The 18,646-nt window shown below is 35.0% G+C and overlaps 2 protein-coding genes across 5 annotated transcripts in view; one reads left to right on the top strand and one right to left on the bottom strand.

Moving 5' to 3' along the window:
* IFT74 (intraflagellar transport 74) overlaps window positions 1-18,646 on the top strand; it is a 51,050-nt gene that overhangs the window by 2,210 nt on the left and 30,194 nt on the right. For both annotated transcript variants that reach the window (XR_008574620.1, XM_054809317.1), the window contains exons 5-13: window positions 433-531; window positions 694-754; window positions 1,224-1,283; window positions 2,330-2,391; window positions 13,915-14,053; window positions 14,986-15,048; window positions 16,009-16,152; window positions 16,799-16,839; window positions 18,038-18,117. Coding sequence is in view for 1 of the 2 variants with exons in the window: in XM_054809317.1 (XP_054665292.1) it covers window positions 433-531; window positions 694-754; window positions 1,224-1,283; window positions 2,330-2,391; window positions 13,915-14,053; window positions 14,986-15,048; window positions 16,009-16,152; window positions 16,799-16,839; window positions 18,038-18,117 (749 nt within the window). In the remaining variant the exon portion in view is untranslated. The remainder of the gene's footprint in view (window positions 1-432; window positions 532-693; window positions 755-1,223; window positions 1,284-2,329; window positions 2,392-13,914; window positions 14,054-14,985; window positions 15,049-16,008; window positions 16,153-16,798; window positions 16,840-18,037; window positions 18,118-18,646) is intronic.
* Window positions 3,622-10,485, bottom strand: LRRC19 (leucine rich repeat containing 19). Of its 3 annotated transcripts, XM_054809327.1 has the most exons (6): window positions 10,410-10,485; window positions 7,680-7,772; window positions 5,706-6,216; window positions 5,302-5,511; window positions 4,633-4,675; window positions 3,750-4,027 (listed from the first exon to the last, which is right to left on the bottom strand). In XM_054809327.1, exons 1-6 carry the CDS (start codon window positions 10,434-10,436, stop codon window positions 3,877-3,879), a joined length of 1,035 nt encoding a protein of 344 aa, XP_054665302.1. In that variant the 5' UTR covers window positions 10,437-10,485; the 3' UTR covers window positions 3,750-3,876. The 3 variants fall into 3 exon arrangements, with proteins under 3 accessions (XP_054665300.1, XP_054665301.1, XP_054665302.1); XM_054809325.1 differs by lacking the exon at window positions 4,633-4,675 and having other exon boundaries at window positions 3,622-4,027; XM_054809326.1 differs by lacking the exons at window positions 4,633-4,675; window positions 10,410-10,485 and adding an exon at window positions 9,209-9,330 and having other exon boundaries at window positions 3,622-4,027.

Below are 18,646 nucleotides of genomic sequence, written 5' to 3'. Positions count from 1 at the left end.
AGGGCCTTGTGGAAACTGCATTGCATGTGTTACTTTATCAGTTTATTATATTGCAGTATTGAATAATCAGTCCTAAAAGATATTGTTTTAAATATAGATAGATCTATGTTTTGTGAAATCATACTATGATTTTTTTTTTCCTGTCAATTTGAGAATAATTTACATCTGTTTCACCAGCAGGGACAAACAGCTACTTAAAATATTTTATTTCATATCGAGGTTTTATATCAAGTATTTATGATTTTAGCTGATAGAGCCACTCTGCCTTTTTCCTCACTTATTCAGCTGCTCTTTGAAATAGTGATTTGAAATGCAGTGCAGTGTGTGAAAGAGATACTGATTGCACATGCTGTGTAGTAAAATACATTTTCTGTTCTGTGTTTTAGTTGTACATTCAAAGTTAATGATTCTTTCCTGTTTATTTTTTTGCAGAAGTAAAACAAATGAACTCACAACAGAAATTAACAAGCTGCAGGAAGAAGTAGAAATGTACAAGCAAGAGAAATCTGTTTATTTGTCATATGAAAAAAGGTGAGATGTATTGCAGCTAATGCAGTGCTTTCTCAGTCACAAGACTGTTCTCGGGTATTATGCAGGCTTCAAGGAACCGTTAAATAATTTTTTTTTTCATTATTTTATTTTTACATATATGAATCTTCCCATATTCAGTTTGGCTTTTTGTTTTGTATTTAGGGCAGAGGCTTTAGCTGGTGAAATCAAAGAATTTCAAGGTCAGCTAGCAGACTACAACATGGTATGCTGCTGTCAGCTTTTAACACTGAATGCGCTCCCTTCTCTCGTTTACTTCGTACTGCTTTTGCTTTACTTCAGCATCTTTTTATTGACATTTCTTTGTAAAAATGTGCTGGTTAATACTTCCTTTTATTCAGTTATTGGAAAAGAAAAAGATGGAAGTTAAGGAAAACAATAGAAGAAAAAAGAAAGTGTGCTATACATTAGGAGAGGCAGTTGCATATTGATTTAAGAAATTGCTGCTGTGTAATATTTGTGGATTTTGCGTAGCTACATATAAAGATGATTACCTCTGAAAACTGCATGTAATCTATTAAGATTCCCAAATCATGTTTTTTTCCATTTGCAATAACAAAAATTTGCTGTGTTTTCATGAGCTGTTTATGAATTGCTACCTATTTGTCTGGGTTTTTTTGTAATTAAAAAAAAAAAGGAGAACAATAACAGGTTGGAATTCTGTCTCATTTCAGGTTGTGGATATACTTAACACCAGTATGGATATGGCAGAAGTGATTCGAGATTACAATGTGGTAAGAATTAGCATATTTGCTATGTTTGAGCAGTGACATGGTATGTGTTACACTCTTGGTGTTTCAAATATATGACATATATAAAAAAGTATAGCACTAATTTAAAACTTACCCATTTTTTCCAGTTAAATTAACCAGAATATTGGCAACATGTTTGTAGTGAGACAATTGCCTGAAGTGTTGCATTAACAACCCTATTGTAGTTTTCTGTGTTTTAGATTTGAGAAGGCTGTCATCCCAACCCAAAATATGTATGTTAAAATATATTCCTTATTTGACTTAGAAGCATAGAACACTAGTCTTCTGAAAGGCAAATTCACTAGACTGCACTGCCTTGTAAAGCTGCCTGGTCTTCTGAAAATTTAGTTCTTGTCTTCTGCTTTTTAAATGACTCCAGTGTAATAAATATTAAATAGGTGTCTGTCATGGCCACCCACAAAATCAATAAGCTTTGTTCTTCCTTTCTTTCTTTATTTTCTAACACAGTTAGTGTTCCTCTAAGTATTAAGGCATAAGTGGCATTAAGCATGTTCCATTTCTTATGATCACTTTGACCATAAGCAAAATAAACTAGTTTTAAAAAAAGATTATTCTGGTAGCTTGAAAAACCACCTTAGTATTTCTTGGTCAAAACACTGCATTTTCCCCTGCATTTGATTGAAAAATAAAGTCACAATGTCTGTGTTATAAAAACAAGATTGTTTTGCAAGGGTTACATTTTCACTTTGTAGGCTTAAACAATATTTTACTAAGTGTTCCAGGAACAGATCCCACAGTAATAGTAAGTGAATTGATTTGTTACAATCTTGATTGTATTTCTTTTTCAAACATAGAGATGCCTTCTTACTTTCTTTGGTTTCCAGTGGAAGACTGCAATTTCAGTATCTTCTGTATGAACTGCAAAAAACCTCTGGAGCAGGCAGTCTCTGCCCTCTACAGCATTCTGGGCAGCTTCTTCCTCGTTTAAAGGAAACTTTGAATTTGTGTATAAAATCTGTCTCTTTATTATTATATATTATATCAAAATATCTTTTTTTAATTTTCAGTTAAAGGTTCGGAATGACCGAGACGCTCAGAGTGTGGATAAAATTTTCACAGAAAGACAAGCGTAAGTACGTGAAGTGTATGCTTCTTTGAATCTGTTAAAATTATAACTGAACTTGGCAAAGTTCAGGTGTTATCTAATTCAGAAGTTCCTTAACAGTGCAATGTGTGGCACAACTGATACAGCAGTGCCATTCTGCAGCTGGAGTTCCCAGCTTTAAACTCTTCTGCGTAACTGCTGTGGAGATACTTCCTATGTCATCCAGGAGGAGTTAGGTGGCAGTGGAGACTCCTGTCTTTTGGCAACCTGCTGTCAAGTTCCTGAGTTTTGAAGGTTGTGTTGTGGAGTAGCAGAGTGGGGAATGCAAGCAGAAGTGGGAACTAGAACTGAGATTACTGTCTGGTAAGGTAAGGGTGAGTGGAGGGGAAGATGAGGACAGTGAGATGCTTGCAGTAAGAATTTGTCTGGCTTGAGAATGGCTTGTGTAGCGATAGGCTGAGAGGGTGAGTTTCTGAGATGTTTAGGGACAGATGTGCAGGAGAAAGAGATAAGATCCTGCTTGTTGGCATTAAGAGGAATCTCAACGATGAGATTTTATGTATAAATAAGCACTGTCAAGAAACACTTTACCATTCAATAAGAAGTCACTTTTCAGTAATACTGCAATTTTCAAGAGCTTGCAAATATGTCTATTCTACCCCTGAATGCATTTTTAAGTGTTAGGAAAATATGAAGAGAAAAAAACTTGGTTCAGTAGCAAACTAAAGCATAAGGGCATTAGATTAGAGTAATGATGATTTATCGTTGTACTATATGTAGAGACATTTAAGGGAATGGATCAGTTGGTCTTTCTTGCTCTGCTAATTCATGTAAAAAACCCTCAAATGCTCTATTCTGTGATTGTGTTAGTTTTGCCTAAGACACCATTGATTTGGATTCAGTCCCCAGTTTGGCTGTGAGCTGCTTCAACATTTTAGAGAAATTCTTTTTCCTTTCTGGACTTCTTCACATATAAAGCATTAGTGATTATGCCAGCTTCACAAGCTACTTTGCAAAGACTTGTTCATGTTAAACAATATATGGTAAGCTCCTTTCCCCCTGCCCCCACTGCAAATAGCCAAACAGGTTTTTGTAAAAGGTGGTTTCTGAGTATTTTTTGCATGTTTTGAAATATTTCTTGTGACATTAATGCATGCACATCACCACATTTTTTAGCTTCATGATTCATGCAGCAATACCTTGTTATGGATTTGATGAGATGAAAGGAGATGGAGTACTTAGCTTCATTTTGTATTGTACATACGTAGCATAATATGGAAGTACAAGTGAACTACAATTTTGAAAAGTCAGTTCATCATCCGTTGTTTAAGACATTAACTCTCCTCAGTTACATAAGAATCTATGTATTTATCCTCAATAAATCCATCTTCTGCAGGCACAAATGTATGAATTTTTTCAAGTATTACTATGGGATCGTCATTGTTTCTATCCGATATTGTGGGAGAAGAACTTGTGTCAGCTGAGAACTCCTGTTCAAACATCTCTGAGTCATTTTCTTCCAGGCGACGGTGACTGTAGCTGATCAAATAGTGATACCATGTTGGGCATTTTATAGCAGTAAAAATCAGGAGTGTAGTGCTTAGGACAAACCCTAGGACACCCGCTAGGAAGGTCCAGCTTTTGCCAAGAAGTGGTAACTCTTTAAAACAGACAGGAAAAAAAGAAGAGTCATCTTCATGAAGAATGCCAGCAACAACTCTAGTATGAAATTTTTTCACAGTTAGATTGAGAACACACTAAATAATGATAGGGGAATTACTGTGTGTCTCCAGAGCTTTAGTAGAATATTATTGCTATATTATTAGGGAGTCAGTAACATCACTCAGACCAAAAATGCATGTACATCTCATATTTCCTAGCAATATAAATCCACCATCCATATTTATCAAATTAAATAATAGTTTCAAAGTCAGATAAAGTTTTAGGGACATATAAAAGATAAAATAATTTTTTTCGAAGTTTAAATTTCAAGACTGGGCTTTGAGGGAAAAAAAAAAATCAGTAATTGACTTCAAATTCTATTTCCCAGGCTTAAATTTATGTATGGTGATGATGTTTGTGCCCTAGAATATTACATATTTTGTTTGGTACATCCTTTCAATTGTATTTCTTTTATAATAAAAAATTCAATAGACTGTAGTTACCAGTAATCTTTATTTAGCAGGTGGTTTTGTACGCTGGCCACTGTACTAAAATAAATTATAGCTGCTACAGCAAAAGAAGCATGTGGCAGCGGTGGCTTACAATTTGTGTATGTATCTGGAGACCGATATTTCTTCTTCTTTAGCTAGAAAGAAGAAGTTAAGCATTTCAGTATGAAAGGGTGAAGAAGAACATTAATTTGCATATAAGAAAAAAAATAATTGACTTTACCAAAACAAAAGCTACAGTACTACAAAATGATGGTGGAATTAACATTAAAAATGATGAAAAGTAAGGAGACTATCCTTACTTTGAAATTTTCAAAGAATATTGGATGAGCATATCCATGTCCTTTACACTGAACACAGTCAAGGGCAGGAGTAAAATTAATAGGCTCCCTCTTTCACGTTTTAAGATGACAGCTACATCTAGAAAGCAGTTAGTTTGGAAGAAGTAATTGATTTTTTAAAAAGATGCTTCCCTAGTTCTGTGAGGCAGAGATCTGGACAATTTTCTGAATTTCAAGCCTTTCGAATTTCATCATCAGTTTGTAGTATCATTTGAAAATTCAAGTGGGGTGTATCTGTTGTGAGCTGGGAAGAGCTTAGCATTCACCATAATGTGTGTACAGTATACCAAAACCTGGAAATAGCTTGTTCCATAGCCTTGGCTTTTATGGAGGAATTACAGTGTACTAGGAATACAAAAGTGTCTGAAATCATGCAACAGCAACTCAAACAGCTTGTAAGTAGTGAAACATCAGTATATTACCTGCATGTGTTCCATTGTTTCCAGTGATGTTGTTTGCAGTCAGAGCTGTTAGTAAGGCACTACTTTGAAGCTTAATGGCAGAAGTGGAAGTTACAGTGTTTTCTAAAGAAGCGTTTTCAATTTTGCAGTCAGCTGGTTGGATAGCTTCTGTCTTGATGGAGACTTGTTCCTTGGTGTTTGGCAATGTACATGTAGTGCTGTTTTCATTTTCTGTGAATGTGGGCATAGGAAAGGCTATGAGATATTGCTAATTAATTAGCACTCAAATCTAAAAAATTTTCATGGATAACTAATGTATTACTGCAAAATACAGGTAAGTTGATGGTGGATATTATCCAGATCAGTAAAAAAATAAGGCTGTTTGATGTGAACAAGTATGAAATGCTGCTCTTACCAAAACTTACCCATTGTCACATTGGATGTAGTTAGCCATATCTGTAAATCAAGGAGGTCACAGGAGCAGGTCCACGGGTTTCCAGCTAAAACAATTTTAATCAATTTAAAAGATGGTTTTATATGAAAGTATTTCAGGAAGTTATACTGTAGATTTAAAACTGTCAGACTTTTTAGAGAACAAAATAGATCTGAGTCTAGTTGAATAATTGAGTTGTAGGATAGATTCAACACTGACAGTTGATTTAATCCTGCAAATGCTGCTTTATGAACTGTGATAATATGATTGTTGCTAATATCCAGAATTACGAGTTTTGTCAGACTGCAGAAGCTGTTATTATACAGTACAGTAATCATGTTTTCATTCAGATAAAGTTCAGTGAGGTTAATAAAACTTTGAAGAATCTCTTTGTCAGTATCTTTTAAAGTGATATTATTATTTTTGAGGTTTAATTTAGTAATGTTTTGGAAAAGGTTAGTAGGGATATTAGAGAGGTTCTTTCCGGACTCCTCACAAGTGACCTGTTGAAAAAAAGAGAATGACAATTAAATACTGTAGGGATGTCCAGTGGTGAAAGTGTCTCAGCGATGACTATTAAGGGCATGAAAAATCTTTCTTGTATTTTGTAATGCTAGCACTTTAAAATAAAAGTTCTACTGCTTTTCGTGCAATTTTATTTGTTTTTCATAATATACTTGTGGTCCGGTGATACAGGGGAGTGAAACCTCTCAGATCATTTAGTGCTTAAACTCTGATTGAGATGCAAGGCTCTTTATGTGATCATCATTCAAAATATAACCAGTTTCGCATGCTATTTTGGAGTTAGTAGGCCTGTCTGTTTTAGAATTCCATGTGAAGGTTGGCTCAGTAGAAAAAGGATTCCTTTCCCACATAATCTGGAGAGAAGGTGTCATTCAGGAAGTGGATTTAAGGCTGCAAATTAATTCAAATATACTTTTTCAAATATATTGTTTTGTTTTAAAACCAGCTATTTTTACTCTTTAAAACATCTTTGGAGCAGACCTTCAACAGAACATGTAGTATATATTTTTATTATAAATATAGCACTTAATTTTGGTTTTCCAGGTTGAAGTTTAGCATAGCTGCAGTGTTTCCAGGTTTGAGAGTGTTTACTGTCAATACCTTGAAATATTTTTCTTTTCTGAAAAGAGTAGATTTCTTTATATGTATATGTATGCATCACTGCACACTACAGTTCAGTGTCAAGATACTGGACCTGGCTTTAAAGGAGACTCTAAGTACTGGAAACACATTGATTGTGTTATCCCTCTTCCTAAATAAGTAGCCTATGTTCAGCTTGTTACTGCTGTGACCAGTTTGTGTCTAGATAGCTTATTTAAAAACAAATGTAGGTGGAGTGCCTTTTCTACACTGTATATACCCATTGTGTGGGTCTTTTTGTTCTTCATGTTTGTCCCAAAGATGTGTAAGCAGTAGATATGGTACTGGACCTGTAGGCAGTGAGTCAAAGCAAATAGTGGAATACCAGTTTTATCACTTGACTATTAATCAAAACTTCTTCCTTCCCCTTCATTCCCCAATAAATAAAAAATCCATTAAATTAATCTCTAAAAAAAACCTTGAAAATTTCTTACATACATTTGGACCTGACTTAGCAAGGGCTAACTCAGTAAATCTCTCTAACTTGAGCAGTAGTTGGCCTTGTCCAAATAACCGTCGCTTTTTAGATCTATTCCAAAAAAGATAAAGGAGGCACTCCTGTTGTCTGCAGAGAGATTTGACTGAGATATAAAACCACGTCAATATGTTTCAGTGTTATTCACCCACTTGCAATGACTGTCAGCAGCTAGTTGTCCATTTTGCAGAAAACCGCATCTTCTTATTTGTCTCTATGCGCTTGTTTCTTCAGGAATTTTATGTTTACAGGGAAGTTTTTGAAATGCCTTTAGCTTCTAGTGTGTCTTTCAAAAATAAGGGTAATTTACAGACATACAAAACTTACAGTTTGAGAAGTAATGTTGCAGTCAGCAGTGACTGGATTCAAAAACAGTATTCCAGCCCAGATCACAAGCCAAAAGAGTTTCATGTTTAGAGCCTAGGAAAAAAAACTTTTGTATACCAAGACCACAATACCAGTGTCTTCTGTAGTGGTAGTTTAACAAATTAATACATATAGTTATTTCAATGATAATTTAATAAGTTTTGTTCTACGTAGATACTACAAAATGTAAATTTAAGAGGAAAAACATAGGTTAGCAGAGTTAATGCATTCAGGTTTCACTTAATTGACCCAAACCTAAAATCCAGTAAGTAGACTATGTCAGCAAATAGAAAAAGGATTGATTAGACAAGTTAATAGGCAACAGTTTCATAGAATCATAAAATCACAGAATGGTTTGGGTTGGAAGGGACCTCAGAGATCATCTAGTTCCAACCCCCCTGCTACGGGCAGGGAAAATTTCAGAAATGGATAAAGCAAATAGGCAGGGATGTACTCAATAGTATTCCTGTTAAAGCAGTTATGGGTATTGGAAGACTATGATAGGAGTAAACTGCAGAAAGTATTCAGGCTTCCATGCTGCCCATAAATAATTTCTTTTGTTGCCACTGACAGAGGCAGAATACTGTACTACATGGATTGTTGGTTTATCCAGTCAGATTTCTCTTATGTGCTTATGTAAGTTGTTAAGCAGGTTTTTTTAAGTTTTCAGTTAGTAGATTGATCTTCTAATCTCTTTATTATCCATAAAATAACACATATATGACATAAACCTGGACCTCTGTATTATGAAGGTGTATTGTTGCTCTGATCTTTGGAACTAAGTAAACATGGTTCCGTCTCTTGCCTTGGAGTTTTTGTACAGATTTTAACCTTTTTTTGCAAGTCAGGAAAGCTTTTCTGACAAATGGTATTCATTGTGACATTAACTTCTCTCAGAGAAAGTGTCACTTAGCCCTCCCCTTTGAATCAGGTGTCATTTGCAAGAATGAACAGGAATGTTAAACCATCTCTGTCAGATGTTAAATCAGTCCCTGTTTATGCCAGACTTGAATTAAAATGTTATGTAAAAGGTAGATTATCCCTTCATTTTTACACTTTTTCTTAAATATCTGAAGAGAAAAGCTAGTGGGCTAAGTGAACCTCAATATCTCCTTCCCAGATTTTTATCTCCTAGATTAAAAAGACCCAAAGGATAAGGTATAAGATACTTATTTACAGTGCCTATTGTATCTTGAGGTGTAGAGAGTATTTATTGAATTTAATAGAGAAGAGTGGGGGAAGTTACATAAGGAAGCTCAATTGTGCACGAACAATGCTAAATATAGGCAGCCATTTAAAAAAGCCTCCACCAATCCCTAGAAAGAGTGCCGGGAAGCCTTTGCTGATCAGTATGGAGTAGATGACATCACAGAACAAATTGGTCAAGTCTAACTGATTGCTTGCTTCTTGATTTGTGTGTCTGAGGACTGACCTCATTCACCTGACTAATCAGCCTGGAAACTTACTAACTTTGAAAGAACACCACTTACACTGTTCTGATCCATTGTCCATTTCCACTGCTGTTGGGAATTTACATTAAATACAAAAAGAGTTCATAAACCTTTTTGTTACACATGATCAGAGGCAGGGACAAGGTACTAGCAGCAGCAGGCACTATGGTATTATGTTCTGTATTAGGTATTGTTCTTGTCAGTGATGGTACTGGTGGCCTGCATACTTTTTGGAGCCCGTTTGTATGTTGCTAGTGGAAAACATGATGCAGTTTGAGAACCCCTAATACAGTCTATGTTAACAGTTGGATCTCATGGCATACTTGGACCTTAAAGATACCGCTTCCAAGATGTTCAGAAACAGAGCAAGCCTTAACCAGGCAATCTAGAAACACAGATTAATAGTATTATTGTAGTTTAGAGATTTCAAGAAAAATACTGTCTTTAATAGAGTGTGAAAAAATATATTAAATTATTATTTTAAGTTAGTCTGTAAGTGAATCAATAACAATGATGTTGAAAATGAAAGTTAATTTTAAAGATTTTCAAAACTTCAAGCAAAAAATTAAAATGGCTAAATGAAGGGGATGCCACTAACTTGAAAAATCCTTTTCCTGTCTAAAAATTCACTCTACGTATGATGTCTAAGTCAAAAACGTAGTTCCTATTTTACTTTAGTTTCTACTGAAAAGTTAAGGGATTTCTTACAAATTTGATTTCCTCCATTGTTTATGGGAACGTTCATAAGTAGAAGAACAGGAAAGCATCTGTAATTTTAATTGCAGTTCAGCTTTTTACTAGAACCAGACTTTAAAAATTGCTGTTTAAAGTAATATCTTTGGAAAGAAACTGAGCCTGGCAATACATTGGTAATACCTTGACATTTCCTTCTAATTAGAAGCATTTTCTTAAAAAGTTTTCCTCAGAGAACTTTTGAAGATTTTTGTTTTAATAGTACTGTAATTCCTATTGTTTTTCTTACATTTGTAAAGAAAAAGGCAGATTTGGGAAGGTAATGGAGATATTATATAATCAGGTAGCCTGCTTTTCAGAGAAGAAATGGACTACTCCCTGGTTTTCTACTGAAGTACAATTTACTTAACAACTTGGCATGTCCAAGGTTCATAGTAATTCCTGAACTTTTAATGTATCACAAGATGTATTTGTTTCCAGACTAGCAACAAAGTTATACTAATAAAACTTTGCCTACATTTTGAAAAAGATATGCCATGTGTCTTACCTTTCTGTTGCTTCTCAGAGGCAGCATATGTACACGTGTAGATTTTTCAATGCACTGACCAGAAATAATATGGTGCAACGGCACTTTGGTTTTGCTCAACCTTTGTACCTGATGAATAAGCAGGCAGTGTAAAAAAAAAAAATAATAAACCTAGAAAAACCTTAGCAAAAGATTGACTAGGTTGAGCAACTTCTTATAATCATCTTGGTTTTAATTGGATCTGCAGCCAATAGGGAAGTCTAATAGTAGTGTGCTCAAGTGTCAAGTTCCAGATCACATAGGAAGCACTGAGTTAAAATACCACTGGAAATTTATGAGGAAGTTGGGTAAAAATCAATAAAAGAAATGCTGGAGACAGAAAAAGACTTGCATTTTTTTATGTGATCAGTCATCAAATGAAGAAAATTTCAAGATATTTGCATATTGAAGTAAAGATCTCTAGTAGATAGTTAAATGTGTTAAATTCTTATGTTTTGGAAACATCAGCACCAGAGGAGCTGCAGGGTATGGTATATAAAACTCATTATATCCAAAGAGTTATATATGGGCTATATTTCAGGAAGAAATTCTAAAACCAAATGATACTTGCTCTGATTTGAGAGCACGTCTATATGCAGGTTGAAAAAGGGATTATATTGATACACAAACACTACGTCCAATAATTTTTTTCTTGCATTAGTGCTTATTCTCTAAGCCTCATTCTGTCCAATGCACAGCATCAAACTTCAAAATGATTCAGTCTCCTCTCATTCTCCATTCCTCTCAAATATGTGGCTATAGAAACCATTTTACTTCACTATCCATCTTTATTGTTATTGCCACTTTGATTTTTTGCTTTGTATCTCTCAACATTCTGCAGCTTTTCCAAACCTCATCCTTGTTTCAGCTTCATCAGTAGTATTCAAATTACTTGTGATAATGAATTGTCTTCCTGTGACAGCCACTGCTGATATTTTTATTGCCTCAGAAAATCTAGGAGAAGATGCATCACAGCTAAATCAGACATTTTTAGTCTCAAGGACATACTCAGTTGCCTTGAAGTATTTAGCCAGGAGTTCATATTACATAAGAGAAGGAGACTTACCTCAGGTAAAGAGGCTACTCTGTAATGTGTCCGCACACAGATTACGTTGGTGGGGCTGGAAGAAGGAGGCTCTCTTTCCTTACTCTACCATGCATACTTGCAGTCTCAGGCATAGATGAGAAAAATTCAGTAGAGCTTGGAGACACTGTTGCCCTCAATGGTGGCAGCTGCTTTGACATGGTGTTTTGGAACACAGGAGAAATATAGGAAGCAGTATTCTTTTCTCCCTCCCTAAATGCCCCAGTGATCTCCAGGAAAAAGCACCCTATTTGTACTTAAAGACATGCTCCCTGTGATCAGTACTGACAGTCTCTCCAGGTGAATTACATCTAGTGCAGAGATTTATTCTGGAAGTCATCAACCTTAACATTTTCTTGAATTCTTCATTGCAATATCTCTGTTTTCATTCTGTCATGTCTTCAGCTGGGCTTGATTTGAGAGAAACTGTTACTGCTGAGACCTTGCAACAGCTTTCTTAAGCCCAGATTGAGGGATGAGGAACCTCCAATAAAGAGGTAATATGAAAGGTCCCAGCCAACTCCCAGTTCTGTGCCTTCCAGAGGATTTTGAATCACACTGCTCTCATAGCTTAAGAACACTCTTCACTTAAAAAACTACTCCTTAGCATTACTAAGCATAACATAATTATTCATTCATAAACTGAGGTACTTACAGTGAGGGCCTCATTCTTTGGACTGGGACTGAACAAACCATTCTTACTCTCACGAGCATGTTTCATTTAATATCATGTTACAACCATCCAGTATTTCTTGGGCAGTCCCAGTGGGAGATCACCACTTCAATTTGTTTCTTCATCATCAGGCTCCAAAGCATCTTTCCAGCATGGTTTGCTAACCCAACAGAATTTGTACTTCACATCCTCGGATTCCTGGAGATTACAGATCTTTCTTGAAGCCAGTTGGAAGATTGGTTACACTTTTGAATCTCTTTTGAGAATTCCTCAGAAGTGGTGAAAACTATGAGGAAAGGCTGAGGGAGCTGGAATTGTTTAATCTCTAGAAGAGAAAGCTTAGTGGGTATCTTATCAAAGTAAATATCTGATGGGCAGGAGTAAAGAAAATGGAGCTGGTCTCTTCTCTGTGATGCCCAAGGGCAGGACAAGAGACAATGGCCACAAATTGAAGAACAGGAAATTCCATTTAAATGTAAGAAAAAACTCTTTTTACTGTAAGAGTGGCCAGACATTGAAACATTGGCCAGAGAGGTTGTAGGGTCTCCATCCTTCAAGATGCTGACAACCTGCTTTAGGTGACTGTGCTTTCAGTAGTGGGGCTGGACTAGACGACCTTCAGAAGTCCATTCCAACATCAGCTTTACTGTGCTTCTATGAAATTTTCATTATTCCGTTACCCTGAGATTATCCTTATGCAGTTCCACTATTTTGCATCATCTTTTAAGCCCCAGGGCATTCTTGGCTGCAATCATTGATCTGATAGTGTCAGTTACACAATTTTAAATTTTTGGCATATTGCAACTTAGGAAGCGTTAATGAAAAATACAAGAAAAATAAATTCTGAAGGAAGGTATCCAGCTGATTTTGCTATTCTTAATAGCAGAAGTCACTCTGGAAACAAGCAAATAGTTTAAATTATCATTCTTGAACTGTGAAGGGAAGGAAGGTATACTCTTCAGGGTCTCAGGAGCTTTTGTTAATTTCCTTTATCTTTAGCTACATTCTCAAATTCACTCTCTAGCTTTCAGGAATTTCATAGAAATTACTAGACATTACATGAAATAGTGAGAACAACTCGTTATGCCTTCCTTGATTCTGCTAATACATTTGCTTGTAGTTTACTATAGCTGCAGTGGTAGAGAAGTTTTTATGGTTGCAGCCCATTGATTTCCTAACGAGATTAAAGTCATGAATCAAGAATGTCAGAAATGGCTAATGTCTTAGTTCTTGCATGGCTAAGAAGCTCCACACTGTGTAAGCCACTCTCCATTCTTAAGGAGTCCCACAATTTATTGCTAAAAGAAAGTCACCTTACCATATAGTATATTTTATTCATATGCATTCACAAATCACATACAAGCTCCTTTACTTAAAGTTGCCTGTTCCTATTCCAGGAATTCACTGATTGACAGCAACTGAGAGGGAGTAGTATACTTTTGCCAGTGTTGGGGACAATGTAGGTAGACAGGGAGTGTTAGAAAGTACTGTGTGGGTACTGTAAGGGCAAAGAATTCTTCATCTTCTGCATTTCGTGGTGTGAATTTTTATATAGCTGATAAAACTCCAAGAAAATTAGAGATAAGTAGGTAACTCCTTTTTTTTAGAGTCTATGGAGGTTTTGTGTTAGATGATCATTTCAGTGAGGCTGAAGGAATACCAGAGTTTGATATGGGTGCTTAAAATAAATATCAACCAATAAAAGTTACAAAAATGTTCTATTTTTACAGAACAGAAAAGTTAATTCAAGCTGTAGAAGAAGATATTGAACATGAAAAGGTTGTAGCAGATGACATAATAAAAGACATGTCGCAGGAAAATCAAGCTAAATATATGGAGATGAAGGCTGCAAATGAAAAACTCTCCCAGGTGGGTTTGTTTCATTGTACGGGCTCCATTGGTTCCAGATACAATTTAAATATTAAAGAGCTTGAGAAAAGAGTAATACAATGAAAAAGCTTGCTGGTACCTTAATCAATTTTAGAAATGCCTGAAAAATAAACAGAGCAATTGACTAAAACCATGATTTTCCTTTTAAATTTGGGGACTGACATTCAGATTTTAAAAGGCACTATAGTGCTCAGATGTTTCATCATGTGTAAAAAACAAGCAAAAGGTAAAAAACAAACAAACAAACCGGCAATTTTTTTAGTTCACATGAGTAGAAAATTTTCTTCCTGTGTACAAACCTGAATCTGACTGTAGTCTCTTGTTGTATGTCTGAATGTATCAGAGAAATGAACCAGGCTTTATAAAATTTTTGTGACTTCAATAATCCTAATGTTAACAAAAACAGTAAGATTTCTAGGTTCCCTGGGATCATCTAGCTTCAGGCATACAGTCTTAGAAAGTTTCTCTGTATAGTCTGTATAGACATCTTTTGAGGCCAGTGCTTCCTAGCTGTTTTAGGATAAGCTGAATCACTAGTCAGAGCCTACCTTTCTCTTTCTGGACTATGAAGAAACTGTGGGGGGTAGTTCACATTTTAAGATCTGACTTTAAAATTTAAAATAGAAATGATAAATTCCACGCTCAATACTGATTTTAACAAATATACTAGGAAAAGGGCAGACAATTTTTTGTTTATAGCCCAACTGCAAATAACGATACAAATCGATTGGATGCTGAAAGTAAGTGGATATTATATCTGAGTTCCTTGGAGAAGCTGGACACAGTCTTTTAATTTTTTAAGAGCAGCAATGAGGTGTTTTGCAGCATTTTATAATACTAAGTTGCAGAACAAAAATTAATCTCATCAAGTAGTAATTTTTATCTGACTTTTGCCTTTTTTTTCTCTTTAGGAATTGGTTGTTCAACAGCAGGAATTGGATGCACTAAATGTAAAGGAGGAGGCTCTAAGAGCTGTATGTATGATAACGAGTGATCTCTGTACCAATCTGCGCTCAACTTTAGTGTGAAAAATACCTATAATTTTAGTAGAAAAATACCTATAATCTTTCTTCCTAAATTTTCATATACTGTAGGATCATGCCTTAAAATGAGAAGGCAAAACTGCCTCTCTGTTTGCCACCAAAAATTTCTAATCAGTTGTGATTAAAAATTGTTTTTGCTAGATGCCAAGTACAAAATTTTGATAGCAAAAATTTCCTGGCTTTAGTTACTCATGTGGTTTCATATGTTTTGTGTGACATTTGATTGATTTGGAATTACTCTCTGAAGATAACTGTGAAATTATCATTCACATCCTTCTTAAGGATTTGTGAGACCTAATTTTTCAATATGTTTTCAACGTTCAGGATGCGTGAGAATAATTGTCTTGTTCCACTTTCCATTTCAAAAGCAACTGACATTTGCAGCACAAAGTGGTACCTGCGAAGATATTTTTTATCCCACATACATACATAAACACACACTTTCAATGCACAGTCACATCGCTCGATTGAGGAGAATTTTCTCATATTGTGTATTTCATGGATAAAAGGATCTATAAGCTGAAACATACAGTCATTTATATATTCAGAAAGCATATTTTTTAAATACTACTAGACATTTTTCCTGTCCTTTTCAATACTGTATATGGTTTGTGATCCAGTAGAAATGATGAAGTAGTTAATCTACTCAGAAGATTGGTCTGATGATGAACTCATAAAGCAAGAAGTAGCTGACTGGAATATTCCATTTCAGAAAATGCAATATTGAGAATATGGATTGTAAAGTTTGTTGTTTATACTGTCTCTGTACTGTTTGTAACAAATACACTTCACTTTCAATGTATAGATAAGTGCTGCCTAACTAAAGCATAATTTCTACAATGCTTGCTTGCCATCTGAAAATAGCTAGTAGGTGTTTGCTTTTACCAACAGGAAATAGCACACTCGCAAGTGAAACAGGAGGCTGTGCAGCTGTGTGAAAAGCTCCATGAGCTTGAGGAACGTCGAGATCAAATGATTTCTGAGGATAAGAACATGGAATCTCCACAGGAGGAAAGAGAGAGATTACTAAAGCAGGCAAGAACATAAATGTTATCATGTAAATATTCTCTGAGTCAGTATTTTAAGGGATGATAATATTTGAAAATACTTGGGTTTGAATGTTGCCTTTATTTGGTCTTTAAGCAGCACAAATAATCTGAAATTAAGAACAGTTAATGAATTAACTGGATGGCATGTTTCAGGTTCAGCCAAAGTAAAATTGGCACAGTTAGCTTTTCAGCTGGTAGACTTCTCCCATTCATCAGTCATGTTGGTATGGGAAAACTGATCCTGTTGAACCGTTCTATAACATAACTCCAGACAGTGTCCTTGTGGGGTACTACACAGGTGTACTGATCCAGGAAAAATTTAGTTTCTAAAGGTCTATGCTGTGTTATGTAGCTATCCATATATACTATGTGGATTATTGGACTGAATGACATTGATAAGTGTGTCTGATTTTTAAATGTGTATTGAGAAAGCAGGAGAACACATAACACTTAAATCATATCACTACTTCTCTTCAATGAAGAGCCGTTGTTGGACAATGTGACAGCAAGTTTGTGATTTCATATACTGAGTTTCTATTCCCTGTCTACTGAATTAAGAAATCTGTTTTGATTTTCCTTTTTTCATTTTTAGATTTGATTTCATATGTTAAAGTTGTTATACTTTTTTATAGGTTAAGGACGATAGTCAAGAAATAGCAAGCATGGAAAGACAGTGAGTAATCCCATTATACTGTTGCTACAAATTACATTTAGACCTTAAAGACAGATAGTTGAATTCCATCAGATATTTCCATGGACTTTTAGAACATCACCATGTTTTCAAGCCTGTGCTAGTGTTAACCTTTCACAGAGAATGGAATATATCCTTCTGTTTCAGCTAAACAGCTTATATAGTGATAGGATATTTAGATCTGCATAAAAAGATATTTCCTATACTTATGAACATGCCTTGAGAATATAAATTGGTAATAGCACTGACATAAACTTCTTTAAGGCTGATGAAGACACTAATCCATAAAAGCTACTCATTTGGGACGTCTATGAAGTTGAGCCTATGTTATGCCGCAGTCACAGTTTGAAGAGTTGATTAAAGCTTAAAAACTAAGAGTTATAAAGTTGTTTACAGAAAGTTCAGTTCTAAAGAGTAGCAGAGCATTGCTTCTTGATTCTTGAGTACTGGACCTATTTGAAGATTAGCCAGAAACTCTGGTAAATGTTAAAATAAACAGTAATGTATTATGGAGGGTGGTGTGGTAAAACAGTATAATATATTTTTTTATGTTGAGCTTTTGATTTTTATCTCTTTACAGAAAAATTGAGATAATTCCTGAAATCTCCTAGAAACAATTGTAAATTCTTTTAAGCAGTATTCCCAACTGTAATCATTGGTTTAATTTTTAATGCATTGACACCTTTGACAGGATAATAAGTTGCTTAACAGAATTTTTTGAAAGAAACAATAACAGAGAATTACATTTGAGAATTTACATAGAAATGTTTTTAAGCAGTTGATTATGTAATACAATGTTTTTCTTACTGGATTTTAGTGAATGTGTAGGTAATTTTTAAGGAACTACCTGTTGTAGTTTACCACTTACATTGTACCTATGCAAAGCTGTATAGCAACCAGCAGAGGGACCAGTTGAATAAGTTAAGAACTATTGATGACTCAACAAAAAATGTTTTTAATAAAAAAGCATCAGTACTTATATTTAATAGATACAGGGACTAAAGTGACATATGCTTTACATATACTTCTTATAGTAACAGCAATCCTCCTGGTACTGTTTTGGTTTTGATAAACTTAGGTTTGCCGTTTTTATTCTCAATTTTTCCCTCCATTTTTGTCTAAAAAAATTAAGTATTTTACAACACATTTTTAACCTTGGATTTCATTATCTATTTGTCAGGCTGACAGAAGTAAAAGAGAAAACAAACCATTTTAAAAAGGTCATTCAACAACTTGATATGGATCTGGAGAATTATCAAGGTAATATAACTAGATTGTAGCAAACTATGCAGAGCTGCGTGTGTTCAGATTATAACACATATTGTTATGGGCATTAGTTGCTTGAATCTTTTAGGCTTATGCACTTCACTACTTCACTATCAGAAGAAGGTTTTGTGTCTAGGGGTGCAGACTTCTCTTTTCAGATGTAAGAAACAGGGAGTACCCACCATTAGTGGCACATTCATCAAGTTCTTATTGAGTAGTAAAACTACCATATAAACTAATAGTAAAGCTGTCTGGTTTTCTGTCCCAATTTTATTTTTAGGACTACTGGAGCAATAGAGGTTTCTCTTACTGGCAGCATTGCAGAACCAGCTCAGCTTTAGAAAAGCTTTTATTTATTTTACCCTTTACATGATCTGATACATGTGGAATTGAGAATGTTTAATAATAATGTGTCAAGTAGACAGAATTCCATACTATTTTTATCTGTCTTTGAAACTTCTTGGGTTGATCTTTGCAAGAAGAGTTTGGGAGCTGCTTACAAATGGCATTAGCTTAGAAACTT

The sequence above is a fragment of the Grus americana genome, chromosome Z (genome assembly GCF_028858705.1).
Source record: "Grus americana isolate bGruAme1 chromosome Z, bGruAme1.mat, whole genome shotgun sequence".
Taxonomy (NCBI): domain Eukaryota; kingdom Metazoa; phylum Chordata; class Aves; order Gruiformes; family Gruidae; genus Grus; species Grus americana.
Note: the sequence above shows the minus strand (reverse complement) of the source record. Positions and strands in the feature narration are given on the sequence as shown.